The sequence below is a fragment of the Rhinoraja longicauda genome, chromosome 22, assembly GCF_053455715.1.
Source record: "Rhinoraja longicauda isolate Sanriku21f chromosome 22, sRhiLon1.1, whole genome shotgun sequence".
NCBI lineage: Eukaryota > Metazoa > Chordata > Chondrichthyes > Rajiformes > Arhynchobatidae > Rhinoraja > Rhinoraja longicauda.
Window position 1 is genome coordinate 9,644,468 of NC_135974.1, and position 19,685 is coordinate 9,664,152.

The following is a 19,685-nucleotide window of genomic DNA, read 5'->3' on the forward strand; positions in this document are numbered from 1 at the left end:
ATAAAATTTGGACAGGTATTAGGGGCCAAATGCGATTAGCTCAGATGGGCTTAATAGAATGGAAAATGGTTTCATGTCGTTTGACTAAATATCTAATTGATTAATCTAGTCTTGTTATGCTGGAATGTATTTCTCTGTGTGGCGTGACTTAGATGAAATCTCCCTATTTTATTCAAGCAACTGCTTCAATCACAAAAGTTGGAATGTTTGAAGCAGTTTGGGTAGCTTGTTCCAGGTTAAATTCTGAAACACTGGCTTTTGACATGTTCTTTAAAAAAATAACATAATTAGATGTCCAACCATACTTAGGAGACAGCTGTAACTTAATCAATTAAACAATTTTCAGTGGAATATTGAATGTATAGTTCAGAGCTTGTCATTTGTTTTTAAATGACTGTTCCTTTTTTTATTGCAGACACTGTGCAAATTCCAATGTTGTCATCAATACGTCGCTCATTTGTTGGCTGTGTAAAGAATTTCCTCATTAATCAAAATTCAGTAAAGTTAAATCCACCGACATCTATACAGAGTGGTGGTATCAGCAGTGGCTGCCCATTGTTGTAATCAGAGTGGAAAGACTAAACATTTCCCAAATCTGTTATGATTGTCAATCCACTTATGCACTTAAATTTGTACTGTATTTCAGAATTTTGCTAAGCTATTTTAATAGCCTTTTTATTTGGTATTTTGGGAGAAAATATTAAAGGGGTATAATTTATCCTGCAACACTGGTTTTACATTTACGATCCTGTTTTACATTTGTAGCACTATGTGCAGAACACTGGTACATAATCAAGTCAAAATAAAACTTCCTATACTGTGTGACTTGTCCAATTTGAATCGGCATTTGCATTCATTTTATTTTAAGTTTATTAAAAAATGGACAGAGGTATTTCTGCAATATCTCTGTAATTAAAGTAATCCAACTGGTATAATTGTCTTTGGAAGAGGGAAAATTAAAAACAAAATCATGACAGTTAGGTTAGTTGAGCTAAATTAAGAATTCAAGTGCATCATTCATTTTTTGCAGAATAATCTGTAATTCTTTAACTGCAACTGTGCATTATCAATTTATAAACTTAGATCATTCTCCAATAGCCAGTGAAGTGTTTCTGATGACCACTTTTTTTTAGGAATGAAGCTTACCAAACAATATTCCAGTATTCTTTACCAGTAACCTATACTGAATTATTGAGGTCATAAGTAAAATTGTTGGAGTCCTCAATAGCCCTTTAATAGGCAGTACTGTATAAATAGAATGAAAGGAGAAACGGACTATTTGCACTGAAGCTAATATTACAACAACAAAAAATAGAGCTCTCCTTCCTCTGGCTGGAAAATCAGTAACAAAAGACAACCTAATTTAGAAGTAGGAAACTGGGTAAAAAAAAACATGCGTCACATTAAGCGCAAATATAGGAATAGAACAGATAGGGCAAAGGCAGACCAAGAGTACTAAATTCTAAACTGTTCAGTTCCAGAGTCAGGTGCATTAAATTGCACCCATTGATTCACAGAACTTCAAAGACTATGGAATAAATTGAAAAGACATTAGTAGCAGACCCTCAGTTAACTGATATTAAAAATACACACTTAATTGAAATAATCTTTACAGGCAAGGCCCCAAAGATATCTTCTTTAAAAGTTCACTGCAAACCGGACAACAGCACAAATCGCATTATCAAAGGACACTGTTCCTCTCAAGCATTCAGAAACCACTCAAAACTCAAAAAAAATATTAAGGACTTAAAATAATTACAGCATTCACAAACCAAATCAACATGCCTATGAGTCCTTTACAGCCATTCTTCCAATCTCGACACAGGATCCTGTGAGGATTTACGGAGACTTTTCACATTCTTGCTAAACAATCCAAGTGCAGCCTGGCGCCCAACAGCAAAATCACAAATGGCTTCAGGATACAAATACAGGAATCCTGCATTAGAGGGTAATGCCAACTGCGTAATACTGTAACTCAGGCCATTTTGGCCAAATAAAACTCAGGCCATTTTGGCCAAAATAACTGACAGGAACAAAATTCACTTGTCCTATAAAGAACCTTTAATATTGTGAGTTTCAGGATTAATAGAAGACTACCACAATTTACTATTCATTGAACTAAGCACAACAAATAATACTTTAACATCTTTATGAAGGGTTTAAAGAAAAAACAAAATCACTGTCTAGCTTTCAGTCTAAGCTCATATCCTCCTCTTCATCTTTTTTGTCTTTTGAATCATTATCTCCCTCCTTTTCATCGGACTGTTTCTTTGAAGATGTTGAACTGTGCTGCATGGCTTTGGCAAATCCTTCAACATCTGCAGAGGGAAGAATACACACACCCTCTAAATATCTGGTTGCAAATTTTACAATTAAAACATTGAAAAATAAATCACAAGGTTAAGTTTTATCCAAGTTCAGATTCAACACAGATTTGATCTTACTAAAGATTCAAGACATATCAGCACGAGTACAATTCCCTTTAAATCTGTACTAAATTCAGACTGAAAGATCAAAACAAAAACTATTACTAAAATAAAAAGTAAATCAAGCAAAATAGCATGTTTAAAGAAAATTAAAAACACATTGAATTCTTGCTCTGTATTTCATCCAATCTCCAAACTTTGAAAATGGCTAGTAATACAATACTTTCACAACAGGTTCTAAACACAGATCAAGGAGTGGTACAAATTGTGCATTATCCATTCCCAATGTTTTAATACGTACTTTACAGTAGATAATCAAGTCGTAACAAAAACATTAAATCACAAAACAGATGGCTGAATGCTATTTTAGTTTAGAGATACAGCATGGAAAGAGACCCTCCAGCCCATCGAATCCACACCGACCATCAATCACCTGTTCACACGACATCTATGTTATACCATTTTCTCATCCACTCCCTACAAATTTGGGGATTTTTTTTACAGCAGGCAATTAACCAACAAACCCGCACATCTTTGGAATGTGGGAGGAAACTGTACCACCTGGAGGAAACTCACGTGGTCACAGTGCCATAGGACATAGGAGCAGAATAGGGCCATTCAGCCCAATGAAGACTGCAAAGTTGTATTTCAATCTTTGGTCACTATCTTTGCGGTGCAAGTATTGTGTAATTACATTAAAATAAACAAAGTTTTACAAAATAACACAAATAAAAATTTACACGCTCAGAATCTCAAAATAACAAAAAATGATTTTTACACTCACCAGAATCTCAAATTCATGGGATAATAGGCAATGATTAATGCACCAAACAATGCACTGGCAGTCTATCGGACAATGATTTCCCAAGCCTATTAAACATCACAACATATCTGACAGTATTGATGCGACGATGTGCTCCCTCCTCAAAGTCAACCCTAACCATAGACTGTTAATGAAAAGGTACTTACCACCCTTTCCAGCTGCTTCCACAGCCTCTGCCGGTAAACCAAACTGACTCATCAAAGGACCCAACTGTCCCGAGGCCAAGGCTGCACTGAACATGCTCATGGCCTGCAGAAAGAAATCCACACAGTGCAAAGATAGCATCATTTAATATCTCCCAATATAGCCAAACACACAAAACTGATTTCTGTACATGCAGATATCAACATTACAAAATAATTTTTAAAAGGAGAACAGCAAAAATAAAAGATTAGTTTGCCTAGATTGTAGATCTGTGCTTCATTCAGCTCATTTTAAATCAGTTTGTTTGTGGTTAGCATGTATATACTGAAAACTTTTTCAGAAGTCTTAATGTAGATAGTACTAGACCAGCATGTTCTTCCATTTATCATTTCTCGAATAAAGCATCTTGCTCCTGTGGAAGGCAGTTCCTCAATGCCAATGTATTTACACTAGGGAGACCCAACCCTCAGCTAACACTGAGTTGTCCCTAATCTTCTCAATGATGCCACTTCTGCCTGGTGAATCCAATCTTGCCATTCAAGATACACCTCTGCGGTCCATTAAGTGAAGCAAACCTACAATAACAACCCAGCAATGCACTACCTATGGTACTTGCTCATGAAACAATTTTCATTTCCTGTTTGTTTCTTAAAAACCAATAAATATTAATGATACTCCAGAATTTGAATCCAACCGAATAGTAACTTCACATTGCCCAAGGGGACATCATGCTCATATCTGGTTTGTACTTTGAACTTTCCACATCTGCATCACAAACATTTGCAATATACATTTATTTTACTGTTCTGTTAATTTTTTGTTTTAAAATCATACTTAAATTGATATGTTTGAAGATGACAAAGAAATGACACACCTGTTGAAACTGAGGAGATGTTATTGTATTCTGGATTTCTTCTGCAGGCTGTGGCAGTGATTCCCCTGTTGGAAGGTATGGTAACAATCGTTCTTGAACCTCTGCATTTGCCAGGATAGGTCCCATAACCTCCGGTGTCAATACACTAGCTAAATCCACTGCTATAAAATAAAGATAAATATACAATAATTGCAGACTTAAAGTATTCATAATACCCACACCACCCTGGAGCAGCCTTGTTAAAAACATATGGAATATAAAGACCAGGTCTTTGAATGCCAGAGCATTAGCAGATCTGATCTGAAATGCAAATTCATCTTACTTCACGATAAATGTAAATAACTTGCAGAACTATAGGGCGGCACGGTGGCGCAGCGGTAGAGTTGCTGCCTTACAGCGAAATGCAGCGCCGGAGACTCAGGTTCGATCCTGACTACGGGCGCCGTCTGTACGGAGTTTGTGCGTTCTCCCCGTGACCTGCGTGGGTTTTCTCCGAGATCTTCGGTTTCCTCCCACACTCCAAAGACGTACAGGTATGTTGGTTAATTGACTGGGTAAATGTAAAAATTGTCCCTAGTGTGTGTAGGATAGTGTTAATGTGCGGGGATCACTGGGCGGCGCGGACTTGGTGGGCCGAAAGGGCCTGTTTCCGCGCTGTATCACTAAATCTAAAAAAAAAATATTTAAAAAACTAATGTCAGAGAACCATTTTGATATCAATTCCAGAATTAAAGCAAAGAAGGCCCCACCAACTGCCACATAGTTTTCTTTCTATAATGTTTGTTTAGAAGCCTAGTCATCTTACATAAGATAATGTTATGCAATCCATCCTCTAGTAATTCTAAATGCCAAAAGCTTGAAACCATGGGGCTTCAAAGAAAGGGGGAAAAAATGACCCATTTCTAAAAAATATTCCGAAATCAAATGAGCTAATTCCAACTGATCAGTCGCACAGAGCAAGGAAAGATATTCTTGTGTATTTAGTGTTTATCATGTTTACAAAATAATGGAGCATTATTATCAGTGGACTAAAATTAGTAAGTAGTGCATGGGCCATCATCTCTCTCCCCAATCAGAAAATTTGTTTCAAGTTCAGAGTGGTACAAACATGACTCTTCTTTAAAATTGGAATCTTTGGCTTTACTAGAAGAGACATAGTGAGAAAGGCCCATGTGTTACATTTCAATTATAAAAAGATTGGTTGCGCCTCAGTGAGTGTATTTTGTTTAAATTACTTAGTTTATGAATAATTATAGGAAGGATGTCACATTCAATTTATAAAGAATCTCACCGCAGACTTCAGTTACGTCAAAGAGAAGTCAGGCTTTGGCCCATGTACAGCAACTATTGAGAAGATTTGATGTTAGATTCACTTACTGGTTGTTTTGATACAATAAATGGTTTCCAGCAACATAAAAATTTGTAAACAAAAGACAGAAATAAGGAGGACAAAGGGCCAAATAGGTACCAAATAGTAAAATTATTTTACACAAATTGTCGTGTAATGAAATATAGTGCATGTTAGGTGCAAACTGATTTGGAACATAGTACAGGAAAGTGGGTTTGGCTAAGTATACGCCAAAAAGTGAACAATACACATTAGCTCAATACCCTTCTTTAAAGCTTTATCATTCTATGATCCAGCCAGACTATTCCAAAAATGTTGGTTCAGAGTAACTTACAAAATTCACATTTTGGTGTTATTTTAAAATACGAATTAAAGGCATATATTATGCTGCAAGCCAATTACTGATGCAGGACTGAAAGCTACAGTGCCCTCTATAATGTTTGGGACAAAGACCCATATTTTATTTTTTAGCCTCTGTACTCCACGATTTGAGATTTGTAATAGAAAAAAAGCACATGTGGTTAAAGTGCACATTGTCAGATTTTAAATGCCATTTTTATACATTTTGGATTCACCATGTAGAAATTACAGCTGTGTTTATACATAGTCCCCCCCCATTTCAGGGCACCATAATGTTTGGGACACTTGGCTTCACAGGTGTTTGTAATTGCTCAGGTGTGTTTAAATGCCTCCATAATGCAGGTATAAGAGAGCTCTCAGCAGTCTTTCCTCCAGACTTTCCATCACCTTTGGAAACTTTTATTGCTGTTTATCAACATGAGGACCAAAGTTGTGCCAATGAAAGTCAAAGAAGCCATTAAGAGACTGAGAAACAAGAATAAAACTGTTAAGAGACATCAGCCAAACCTTAGGCTTACCAAAATCAACTGTTTGGAACATCATTAAGAGGAAAGAGAGCACTGGTGAGCTTACTAATCGCAAAAGGTCTGGCAGGCCAAGGAAGACCTCCACAGCTGATGACAGAAGAATTCTCTCTATAATAAAGAAAAATCCCCAAACACCCGTCCGACAGATCAGAAACACTCTTCAGGAGTCAGGTGTGGATTTGTCAATGACCAACCACTGTCCGCAGAAGACTTCATGATCAGAAATACAGAGGCTACACTGCAAGATGCAAACCACTGGTTAGCCGCAAAAAGTACTTAAAAGAGCAACTACAGTTCTGGAAAAGAGTCTTGTGGACAGATGAGATGAAGATTAATATATCAGATGGCAAGAACAAAGTATGGAGGAGAGAAGGAACTGCCCAAGATCCAAAGCATACCACCTCATCTGTGAAAAACGGTGGTGGGGGTGTTATGGCCTGGGCATGTATACCTGCTGAAGGTACTGGCTCACTTCATTGATGATAACTGCTGATGGTAGTAGCATAATGAATTCTAAAGTGTTTAGACACATCCTATCTGCTCAAACAAATGCCTCAAAACTCATTGGCCGGCGGTTCATTCTACTGCAAGACAATGATCCCAAACATACTGCTAAAGCAACAAACAAGTTTTTCAAAGCTAAAAAATGGTCAAGTCTTGAGTGGCCAAGTCAATCACCCGATCTGAACCCAATTGAGCATGCCTTTTGTATGCTGAAGAGAAAACTGAAACTGACTAGCCCCCAAAACAAAAATAAGCTAAAGATAGCTGCAATGCAGGCCTGACAGAGCATAACCAGAGAAGACACCCAGCAACTGGTGATGTCCATGAATCACTGATTTTAATCAGTCATTGCATGCAAAGGATATGCAACAAAATACTAAACATGACTACTTTTATTTACATGACATTGTTGTGTCCCAAACATTATGGTGCCATGAAATGCGGGGACGATGTATAAAAACTGCTGTAATTTCTACATGGTGAAACCAAAATGTATAAAACGGCCTTTATTAAAATCTGACAATGTACACTTTAACCACCTGATTTTTTTAATTACAAATCTCAAATTGTGGAGTACAGAGGCAAATAAATAAATGATGGATCTTTGTCCCAAACATTATGGAGGGCACTGTATTTTGACCTCTAAAGCGTAGTATTTTTTAACATTAAGTGTCCAACCTAGATCCCTACCCTGTTGTCCTGTCCCTTCTGCTGCAGCAGGAACAGTCATGCTAGCCAAAATACTCTGCAGGTCACGCAGCTGAATGGGCTGAGTTGGGCTTGTCACAGACCCCGATGCTGCGACAGACGCAGAACCAGATGCAGAGCCAGAACCACCTGTAGAACCTGTTTTTGGTGTTGCTGGTGTAGTCAGCGCCGCAGCTGGCACGCCCGGCGATGCCACACTCGGGGATGGTACTGGTGCCAATGCCGCAGCGACAGAAGGCACTGACGTCATACGGACTGCGGAGGTCGTGGAGGACGGAGCAATGGCTGCAGACTGGCTTCGTGACCTAGACAGAAAATGATAGCATTGACATAAAGGTTTAATGATTTAATATGCTGAAAAGTATCACTAAGGAAGGAAAATGTAGAGATACTGAGAAAGATCCAATCTAGGTTTAAAACATCTTTTCATTATACCATCTAAATAACTGATTACATCGGAACACACAAGCACAAGCTTCATTTTCAAACTATGGGAAAGCGCCTTCATGATTAAAACTGCAGCATTTTGTAGAAAATGTAATTACCACGACTGTGGGGTCATTTTACAGTTATTTAAGACGTTGATTAAGCCACATTCAGATTATTGTGTTCAATTTTGGTCACCATGTTATAGGAAAGATGTTGTCAAGCTTGAAAGGGTTCAGAGAAAATTTACCAGGATGTTGCAAGGACTCAAGGGACTGAGCTACAGGGAGAGGTTAAGCAGGCTAGGGCTATATTCCTTGGAGCACAGGAGGATGAGGAGTGGTCTTATAGAAGTGTACAAAATCAAGAGAGGGATAGAGTTAATGCACAGTCTTTTGCAAAATGTAGTGGAATCATGCACCAGAGGACATAAGTTGAAGATAAGGGAAAGATTTAATGGGAGCCTGAGGGGTAACTTTTTTTTTTTACACAAAGGGTGATGGGTGTATTGAACAACATGCTGTTGAGGTAGTTGAGGTAGTTGAGGCATGTACTATCACAACAGTACATGGATAGGATGGGTTTACAGAGATATGGGTCAAAAGCAGGCAGTTTGGACCATAGATGTGGGATATTGGTTGCCACAGGCAAGTTGGCCCAAAGGGGCGGTTTACATGCTGTATGATTCCATGACACTGAATTCCATTTGTTCTTGGAATACAAATTTGTAAAATGAGAAATTTACTGCATGCAATTTGGATGATGCATGCTATTGCAGGCCTGATTATTTTTAAATTCTCCCTGTATTAGTTGAGCATTAGTCACATTTCTCAGATCCTCTTCTTACCCTGAAGAACTACTAGCAGCTGAGGGACCTCCACTGCCAAGTAGGCCAGCAAGACCAGCCGGACCTGCCAGAGCACCAAGGCTACCTGAAAAAAGAGAATAAAGGGTTATACCACAGTTGCTAGGATTTATCATCAATAGCATTTAATTATGTACAGTACAATACAAACGACAACCAGCTGGTTGGCAGTTTTATACAAAAAAAACAATTACAAAATAAAATGTTTTCTTGGATTGTGTGACATTTTAGCAAAAGGAATTACTTACCAATTTTTAAAAAAATTCAGTGGCATTTAATGTTTATGGCTAATGCTTTGCCATTGCACAATATTTTTTTAAAAAATAAATCACAACACCAAGGCAGATAAGTTGAAAACTATACAACACTAAAGAGTTGTATACCTCACCAACCCCGCCCTCACCCCTGCCCCTACATGTACAATACACTGAATATTGGCAAGAACCTCCTGTTTATTACATTAAGGAACACGGGCTCTAAATAACTGTGCAGGTGGCATAATTAAAATGTTCTCATTGCTGAAGACACAGAACACGTTCTTTTCCACTTATTCCACACTGACACAAAATTAATTTATAAATACATCCCAAATATCCTGAAAACAGAAGCTTTATTAATGATGTAACAAAACACTATTAAGAGTGATTTTGCAGAAAATTCATTAATCAGTGTTTGAAGTAAACTCCATGACGTATGACTAAGCAATTTAAAAAAAATCAAAACCAGTTTTGGACCAGCTTAAGTGGTTCTCATGAATCCCTGTATCCCTTTTCCATCTTTCCATGTGACTACAGCAAGGGCCAGGCCAACCTTAACTTCTCTAACCCTTTTGAAAAATGAGCTGGTCTCTCAGCTGCTTTGTCCTGTTATGTACAGAATCCTATAAGTTCCATGACCAATGCATTTTTCCCCCCACCCAAAGGATCAAAAGGGTGGTTCTGCAGTTTGCTGTTCGTTAAATATCAGTTTATAAAATGCAATTAATATTTACCAAGTCCACCTAAACCGGTTGCTCCCATCAGCTGCATCAGCTGGTTATGACTCATGTTACCCAAAAGACTTTGCAGACCACTTTCTCCTGGAATAAAGAGACGAATGACAATCACAGGAGTCTGTGAGGGGCTCCTCTTATTTACTCTACATAAATAATCATATTTAGGGAAAATATCAAAATTTGCGGATAACAGGAAGTTGTTATGAAATCTGTGAAAAGCTGCAGGATAGCAGGTTAGAATGGGGGGAAATGGGGAAAGTATGAAATAAGACATTTGAAAATAACACGGAATTAGACTTTAGATAGTTAATTGATATGCAGATACATTCCAGTATCCAACAATAAAGCAAACGTTAGGTCTCAGGCTCGATCAAGCTGGTGTATAATAGAACACTGAACAGTACAACACAAGAACAAGCATTTAGATTCATGATGGTCACATCAAACATGATGCCAAATTAAACATAGCCCTTCTGCCTCCATGTGATCCATATTTCTACACACTCGTGTGTCGTTTTAATAGATGCAGGCAAAACACATGGACCTAGCCTTATCAATCACTTTCAGCAACTCCTCAAAAATTTCAAAAACATGATGTGTCCTGGACCAAGCCACACTGACCGCCCATAATGAGCCAATTCTCTTCAAAATGAGAGTAAATACTATCACCAAGAATCCCCTCTAATAGCTTCCCTACCACTGATGCAAGGCTCACCGGCCTAGAAATGTCTTGGATTATCCCCATTTCCCTTCTTAAACAAATTCCTTCCACTCGCCTGCGGTTAAAGAAGGAACTCGCCTGCGGTTAAAGAAGATTCAAAGATCTTCTTCAAAGTCCCAGTGATCTCCTCTCTTGCCTCTCTCAATCACCTGGGATAGATCCCATCAGGCCCTTGGAACTTATCTACAACACTCTACAAGGGACCCAGCACCACCTCCTTCACGATGTCAAATGTCCTAGCATTATGTGCACCCCATACCACTATCATCTATGTCCTTCTTGATGAATACTGATGCAAAGTATTCTTTCAGCATCTCATCCACATTCTGTGGCCCCAAGCATAAATTCCCTCCTTTATCTTTGGGTGCCCCTACCCTCTCCCTTGCTTCAAATGCACCTATAAAAAGTTCAGGGACTTTCTTTAACGCTCAGTATTAGATCAACTCAAAAACAACAGAAATAGTTCCTGCTCAAAGTTGGCATGGATAAAATATTAAAACTTTGAAAAACTTGAGTAGTTATAGCTTTCTTCAGAGTCAAAATGTACCAAAATGATGATATATAGTGCTAAAAAGTAGACCATTTGCAAGTTGCATTAGAAAAAATGGACAAATGTAAAAACAGGCTCATTTCTGTGCATATAAAAGGAAACTTGTAGTCATCTTTACATACCTAAACTAAAAAGAGCATCACCCCAAAATACACATTTGTCAGATTCAGGAATCTATGTTATCTCAATTTCTATATGACAGGAGCAGTTTACTGCTTGCCTTAAGTGATAAAAGTCATCTATAAAGAATTAGTGCACATTTTTCTGGCTTTTCTTCCTGTTGCTCTGCACATACAATCACTTCACAATTAAGTGACAATATCAACAATACAAATCAGTGGTAAATTTACAAATAAAAAATTCCAACTTGCAAAATAAAGCATTTGGGGCCACCTTACTCAAGTAGATTAAATCCACAGCCCTACAGTGAATTCACTGACCTCAGCTACTAAATTGGAATAGTTAGAATTCATCTCTTGCTTATGGATAAAAGAACAGAAAATTGGTCTAGAGTCCCATTTATGACATTTATCTACAATTCACTGCTAACTGAAAACAATTAGATTAGCGACAAGGCATATCCAACACAACAGTCGATTAACTATGTAATACTAGCTGCCAAGATACATTCTTGTACAACTGCTCTTTTTGCAAGGTATTGATAGAACTTTCAGGACAAATGTCAGGAACGAGTTAAAAGTCTTCAGTGAGATGGATGACTGCGACTGCGGATATCCAGACCAAACCATCCCGCACAGCGTGAATGACTGAGCTCACTGAGGCCTTTCCCTGGTGGCATCAAGACCATCCACCCAGCAACTGATGCTGCCCTGGCCTGGATGTCTACCCTTGACCTACAACTTTAGGCTGTGCACGCTATACGCAAGAAGAGGAAGAAGAAGAAGCAAGGTGGAAAAGGAAATAAATTGGTGAAAAAAAAACTTTTATTCTACATTGTTGTAACTATTGCCATGGCAGGATAAATCAGTATGAAGATTAAATCTAAGAAAATACAGGTATAAATAAAATATTATTTTGATGATTGGTTACACAAAATTTAAATCCGAATGAACTAATACCTCCAAGTGCAGCTAGTTCATGGCCCCCGCTGCTGCCACCACTACCCAAAGCACCAGGCATTGGTGGGTTGTTCAGATATTCATTCACTTTACGACAGAACTCTTCATCTTTATCAGGTTTGGGCTCCTGAAGAATTAAACAAAATGGTTAGTCACAAACTAGTCTAAAACCATCTTCCAGGCTGCATGATGTCTTGGGAGATCTGCAGAAGGAAAACAAATAATAATAAATATATATTATAAGTAATGTTTTCCAAGAAAAAGATATAGCAAGGTATGATGAACTCATGGATCAAGACACTTTCAGGCTCTTTCTGTTAAAATCACCAGTTCATGACAACCATACAGTTTTGGAATCATCATATCATATCATCATATCATATCTATACAGCCGGAAACAGGCCTATTCGGCCCTCCAAGTCCGTGCCGCCCAGCGATCCCCGTACATTAACACTATCCTACACCCACTAGGGACAATTTTTACATTTACCCAGCCAATTAACCTACATACCTGTACGTCTTTGGAGTGTGGGAGGAAACCGAAGATCTCGGAGAAAACCCACGCAGGTCACGGGGAGAACGTACAAACTCCTTACAGTGCAGCACCCGTAGTCAGGATCGAACCTGAGTCTCCGGCGCTGCATTCGCTGTAAAGCAGCAACTCTACCGCTGCGCTACCGTGCCGCCCAGATGAGAATATTAATATTAAACAGATGAGAATATTAATTTTGCATTTATAACAAGGATCTCAAGTTCAACGAGGTAAAATTTATTTTAAACACTTAAACATTATTTTTCACCTGCATCCAAAAGAAAAGGCGTTTGGATCCTGCCTTGAATTTCAGCACGTACACTCGACCAGTAGTACATTGTGCCACTCGCTTAAACTCACAGTCATCTGGAAAAATTATCAGATCCTGCAGAAAAATAATGTATAGACACTAAATTATAAAGTTTTAAAATCTTTTACTGTTCCACAGAACATTTCACGTTACATCTTAAAAATCCTATCACATGGCATAAATAAAGTCCAAAAATATCATAAAAGTTCTGCTTTAAAATTGTGGTTTTTCGACACCATGTAAATTCAAGTAATAACACAAAAGCCAAGTCATGGGCATTGAACTGATACAACTTTTACCTCACATACCAACTGCTCGTTTCACAATGGGACACCCTGAATTAAAGTACAAATTGCTTGTCCCATGCAACTTCATTACTTCTATTGGACTTTCCCGATTCGACAAAGCTCAAGTCACGGACTGAACTGAATGACTCCAGAACCTTTGACTCGTGATAATCTGACGTACCCTAGATTTTGTCACCAGACCTTACATGGGCATCCAAAATAAACTGAACATGAAGTATCATCACCCGCACCGATCTACATCCCGATCGAACACACCCTCCACACACAAAGATATAAACTCACTGTCCTTTAAGGACAAACTTGGCAATCCAACACCCACCTCCCCTTCTTAGCACCTTGCCTGTCCCAAACTAACCCAGAAAAATTCCCAACTCTCCCTCACCGCCCCATCCCCACATTTTGACCCCCACCGCCCCCTTCCCCACCAACTATCGCTGACCACCCTGTCTCCACATCTTGCCCCCACCACCCTCCTTCCCCGCCCATTCATCCCCCACCACCCCCTTCACCAACACTATCCCTGACCACCCCGTCCCCACCACCCACCTTCCTCGCCAACTCGTCCCCCACCACCCCCTTTCCCACCAACTCTCCCTGACCACCCCCTCCCCACATCTTGCTCCCATCACCCAACTCTCCCCCACTGCCCCATCCCCAGATCTCAGCCCCACTACCCAACTTCCCCCATGGCCCTTCCTCCAACAACTCTCCCCTCTTCCCCAAACTTTTCCCTGCTGCCCCCTCCCAACTCCCCCCCTCCACAACTCTCCCCATCAACTCCTACGCCCTACTCTCCCTCCTCATCCCTTTACTTTTCCCTGCTGCTCTAACTTCCCCAACTCTACCCGTCCACCCTCTTCCCTAACTTTCCCCTGCTGCCGCAATACCCCGCCCCCTCCCCAACTGTTCCTCCCCTCAATTCTCCCCCTCAAACCGCAACTTCCCCATCCCCAACTCTCCCCTACTGCCCTAATCCCCCTACTATCCCCAACTGTTCCCCTACCCCCACAGTAGCCCTCTCCCCCACTCTACCCTCCAGCCCAACTCTCCTCCCCCCAATGCTCCCCAGTTCTCCCTCCTCCTTCCCCAGCCCCACTAGTCCAAGTTCTCTGAACTCCTCCCCTGCACTCTGCCACCCCCTGGCCTGGGCGGCAGCCTCCCTCCCTCCCATCTCTCCCTCCCTCCATCCCATCTCCCACCCCTCCATCCCATCTTTTCCCACTCTATCCCATCTTTCCCCCCATCCCATCTCCTCCCCCTCTCCATCCCATCTCTTCCCCTTCCCATCTTTTCCCCTATCCATCCCATATCTCCTCCCTCTCCATCCCATCTCTCCCCCCTCCATCCCATCTCTCCCCTCTCCATCCCATATCTCTCCCCCCTCTCCATCCCATCTTTCCCCCCCCCCCGTCTCCATCCCATCTCTTCCCCCTCTCCATCCCATCTCTTCCCCCTCTCCATCCCATCTTCCCCCCCTTTCCATCCCATCTTTCCCCTCTTTCCATCCCATCTTCCCCCCCTTTCCATCCCATCTTCCCCCCTCTCCATCCCATATCTCCCCCCCTCCCTCCCCATCCCATATCTTCCCCCCCATCCCATATCTTCCCCCCCCTCTCCATCCCATATCTCCCCCCTTTCCATCCCATATCTCCCCCCCTTTCCATCCCATCTTTCCCCCCCTCTCCATCTCCCCTCTCTCCCTCCCCATCCCATATCTCCCTCCCTCTCCATCCCATATCTCCCCCTCTCCATCCCATCTTTCCCCCCTCTCCATCCCATATCTCCCCCCCCCCTCCATCCCATATCTCCCCCCTCTCCATCCCATATCTCCCCCTCTCTCCATCCCATATCTCCCCCCCCTCCATCCCATTTCTCCCCATCCCATATCTCCCCCCCTCTCCATCCCATATCCCCCCTCTCCATCCCATATCCCCCCCTCCATCCCTAACCCCCCCCTCTCCATCCCATATCCCCCTCCATCCCATATCTCCCCCCTCCATCCCATATCTCCCCCCTCCATCCCATAACCCCCCTCCATCCCATATCCCTCCCTCCATCCCCTATCCCCCCCTCTCCATCCCATATCTCCCCTCTCCATCCCATATCCCCCCCTCTCCATCCCCTATCCCCCCCTCTCCATCCCATATCTCCCCTCTCCATCCCATATCCCCCCCTCCCCGCCCCGCCCGTGGCCACTCACGTCCTCCACGGTGCCGGCGGTGCGGTCCTTCCAGCAGAAGTGTATGAGCGAGTCGTCCGTCTGCTGGATGTACACCTGGCCCTTGCGCTTGTCCGGAGTCACCGTCGAGCCCTTCAGCGACATCTTGCCGGCGCGGAACTCCACCAGGTACTTGCTGGAGGAGCCGCGGCTGCCAGCCACCAGGTTGGGGAAGAGCGCTCCCGAGGCGGACATGGCGTCGTGTGGATGGGGAGATGGAGCCAGGCAAGGACGGCGATGACAACGTCAACGAGCGGCTGCTGAGGCCCAGGCCGCGCACAACCTAACCTGCTGCCTGCCCGATCCCGCCCCCTCCGCGCCCGCACCCTCGCCTCCGACTGGCTCATGCGGCTGTCTGTCAATGACGCCACAAGGCTTCCTATCATGCTCGGTTGAGCGGAAGTGCTGTGTCATTGGCCGCTGCGGCGATGCACTGTCTTGGCCCATTACCTCCCTCTACTGTAACCAGTTGGCACTGCAGGCCTGCCCTTTAATAAGTGGCGTCCCTAGACGCCCTACTAGTTTCACTAGTATAAGAAAATAACTGCAGATGCTGGTACAAATCGAAGGTATTTATTCACAAAATGCTGGAGTAACTCAGCAGGTCAGGCAGCATCTCAGGAGAGAAGGAATGGTTGACGTTTCGGGTCGAGACCCTGCTTCAGATTACTAGTTTCACTGCTCATATCCCTTCGTTATCACGTCCACTGCCAACAATGGATCATTATGGGCTCCTTAGCCCTCGGATTTGTTCTAATCCAGACTGGTCGGTTTCTCTCATTTTTATTTGTATTTCAGTGTTTGGAGATACAGCATGGAAACTGCCCTTCAGCCCACATAATCCAGCTTGATTTGTTCTAATCCTTTTCATACCTCCAGTTTCCCTCTCCCCCTCTCTCAATCCAAAACGTCATCTCTTCCTTTTTTGACTCCAGCATTTTGTATCTACCTTCTTGCACATTCATCTAACAGAAAGAACAATTCCATACCCACACAGTGGTACAGCTGGTAGAGCAGTTGCCTCGCAATGCCAGATAACCAGCTTCCATCCTGACCTTGGGTACTGTCTCTAGAATTTGCACGTTCTCCCTCTGAAACACAGCCCCAGTATAGCACAAGAACAGACATTTCAGCCCACACTTATCTACCTGCACATAAACAATACCCATACGCCTATCCAAAAGTCTTTTAAATCCTTGTAAGGTAGCCGTTTCAATCACTGCCCACCACACCAGCAGTGTTCAAAGCACTCAGCACCCACTGTGGAAAAAATATGTGCCCACACATCTCCTTTAAATTTTGCCCCTATCCCCTTAAAAATACATCTTCGAGTATTTTCATCCTGGGAAAAAGATTGACTGTCTATCCTATTGTCTATCCTATCCTGTCTATCCAGTCTTTCATAATTTGATATATTTCTATTGGGTCTCCTCCTCACTTCTGGTGTTCTGGAGAAACCAATCCAAGTCTGTCCAACCTCTCCCTGTAGTTAATACCCTCTAATCCAGGCACCATTCTGATATCTCATCTGCACCCTTTCCAAAGCCTCCGCATACTTCCTGTAATGCAACCAGAACAGCACACAATTCTCCAAATGTAGCCTAACCAAAGTCCTATAATCTGCATTATGACTTCAAGGTTTTCTCTAGGTTTGCAGGTTAAGTGGCCTCTGAAATTTGGTCCTGGAATGTAGGGATTGGATGAGGAAGTGGGTAACATAAAACTAGTGTCAACAGGTGATCCATGGCCAGCTGGATTATGTGGGTCAAAGGGCAGTTTCCATGTTGTATCTCGAAACACTGAAATACAAATAAAAATGAGAGAAACCAACCAGTCTAGAATCATAAAAGAGGAATCCTCACTAGAATCCTGTTGAACAGACTGGGCTCTCACAGTAACCATTATCTAAAGATTTAGTGAGATCTGCAATGATGATGATCAAGCCAAGTTGGTGCTTTGATATAACTGATATAAGTTAATCTTCGTCTCATCTGTCCACAAGACCCTTTTCCAGAACTGTGGTTGCTCTTTTAAGTACTTCTTGGCAAACTGTCGCTGGTCATCCTATTTTTGCGGCTAACCAGTGGTTTGCATCTTGCAGTGTAGCCTCTGTATTTCTGTTCATTAAGTCATCTGCGGACAGTGGTCATTGACAAATCCACACCTGACTCCTGAAGAGCTTTTCTGATCTGTCCGACAGGTGTTTGGGATTAGTATAGAGAGAATTCTTCTGTCATCAACTGTGGTGGTCTTCCTTGGCCTGCCAGTCCCTTTGCGTTTGGTAAGCTCACCAGTGCTCTCTTTCTTCTTAACAGTTGATTTTGGTAAGCCTAAGGTTTGGCTGATGTCTCTAACAGTTTTATTCTTATTTCTCAGTCTCATAATGACTTCTTTAACTTTCATTGGCACAACTTTGGTCCTCATGTTGATAAACAGCAATAAAAGTTTCCAAAGGTGATAGAAAGACTGGAGTAGAGACTAGGTGATGAGAGCTCTTCTACCTGCATAAAGGAGGCAATTAAACACACCTGAGCAATTACAAACGCCTGTGAAGCCAAGTGTCCCAAACATTATAGTGCCCTGAAATGGGGGGGATTTGTCTAAACAAAGCTGTAATTTCTACATGGCGAAACCAAAATGTATAAAAATGGGCTTTAATAAAATATGACAATGTGCAGTTTAACCACATGTGATTTTTTTTCTATTACAAATCTCAAATTGTGGAGTACAGAGGCAAATAAATAAATGATGGGTCTTTGTCCCAGACATTATGGAAGCCACTGTAAGTGCTTACCCTTTTACTGGTTTTGAGTGATGTTCTCTGATGCTTATCCTGATAAAGTAGATGGAATCAACCTTAAATACAAGACTGATAGTAATCTGTTTAACCCAAGGCTATTCTCAGCCAAAATCAAACTATGAGAAACCATCTTACGGGACTTTCTCTTTACCCTGCCCAGCTTTTATACATTGCTAAAAGAATTGCACATCAGATGGGCAGGACATGTCAGAAGAATGTCTGATGACAGAATACCACAGCAGCTACTTTATGGAGAGATAACTGAAGGCAAACAATCACGTGGAGAGAAAAAAAGATTTCAATACTTTTCAAACATCGCTGAAGAGCTTCAATGTTGACACACGCTACTGGAAACAAGCATATCATCCTATAGATATCAATTTCTGATGTAACTCAGTGGATCAGGCAGCATCTCTGGAGAAAATGGACGTGTCATTTTGGGTTGGGACCCTTCTTCAGACCAATTGTAGTAGGGCAGAGTGGGCAAATAAAATTAGAAGCGGAAAAAAACAGGACAAATCAGGGCCGGCAACAGACGAGCTGATTTCCTGATAGGCCGATTGTTGACTAGAGACAGGTGTGACCACAAGAAGGAAACATACTGTAGATGCGAACTGTGGAACTGGTTAATGGACTTTTAGTGGAGGAAAGGGAAGAGAGGTGTTTGCGGAATTTACGTAAAATTTGAGAATTCACTATTCATACCATTGGGTTACAAGCTACCCAAGCAGAAGGATAGGAGTTCTTAAACGGAATAGTACGAAGACAGTATCACTGGACTCAGCTCTGGTAATTGAGCTGGACCAAATGTAGTGGTTGTGGGTTCAACTGCTGCACTTGAAAAGGGAAGTGGACAAGCATACGAGAGGAAATTATTTTCAAGGCATGGGGCCAAATAAATGGAACGAGCTGGATTGCCGTTTCCTAAACATTATGGAATAAACAATGACATTCTTCCATATTATAACCAGTTATTACACAAACATTTCACCGTAAGTTTGAAAGAGGAAGTACAAAATAAATAGAATGCAAGTTATTACAGCCTGTTATGGGACCAGTAATCCCTGGTTTTCATCATTAGTTAATTGTATTATTGGCCACACGCCAGTTTTCATTGGTGGGTCAATAGTGCGGAGAGTTAGCAGCTTCAAATACCTGGGCATTAATA

The 19,685-nt window shown here is 41.7% G+C and overlaps 2 protein-coding genes across 5 annotated transcripts in view; one reads left to right on the plus strand and one right to left on the minus strand.

Annotated features, from left to right (window-relative positions):
- lama5 (laminin, alpha 5) overlaps window positions 1–819 on the plus strand; it is a 277,790-nt gene extending 276,971 nt beyond the window's left edge. Inside the window, exon 80 of the mRNA XM_078418700.1 lies at window positions 416–819. Within this exon, the coding sequence (XP_078274826.1) occupies window positions 416–564 (149 nt within the window). The 3' untranslated portion in view covers window positions 565–819. The remainder of the gene's footprint in view (window positions 1–415) is intronic.
- A 1,219-nt stretch (window positions 820–2,038) lies between these two features.
- adrm1 (ADRM1 26S proteasome ubiquitin receptor) lies at window positions 2,039–16,041 on the minus strand. 4 transcript variants are annotated; one of them, XM_078418705.1, is made up of 9 exons: window positions 15,700–16,041; window positions 13,150–13,266; window positions 12,350–12,476; window positions 9,997–10,083; window positions 8,988–9,072; window positions 7,853–8,019; window positions 4,268–4,428; window positions 3,396–3,498; window positions 2,039–2,318 (listed from the first exon to the last, which is right to left on the minus strand). In XM_078418705.1, the coding sequence occupies exons 1-9, from the start codon at window positions 15,910–15,912 to the stop codon at window positions 2,191–2,193; spliced, it is 1,188 nt and encodes a 395-aa protein (XP_078274831.1). In that variant the 5' UTR covers window positions 15,913–16,041; the 3' UTR covers window positions 2,039–2,190. The 4 variants fall into 4 exon arrangements, with proteins under 4 accessions (XP_078274831.1, XP_078274828.1, XP_078274830.1 ...); XM_078418702.1 differs by having other exon boundaries at window positions 7,685–8,019; XM_078418704.1 differs by having other exon boundaries at window positions 7,844–8,019; window positions 15,700–16,040.
- Between the last annotated feature and the right edge of the window lie 3,644 nt (window positions 16,042–19,685).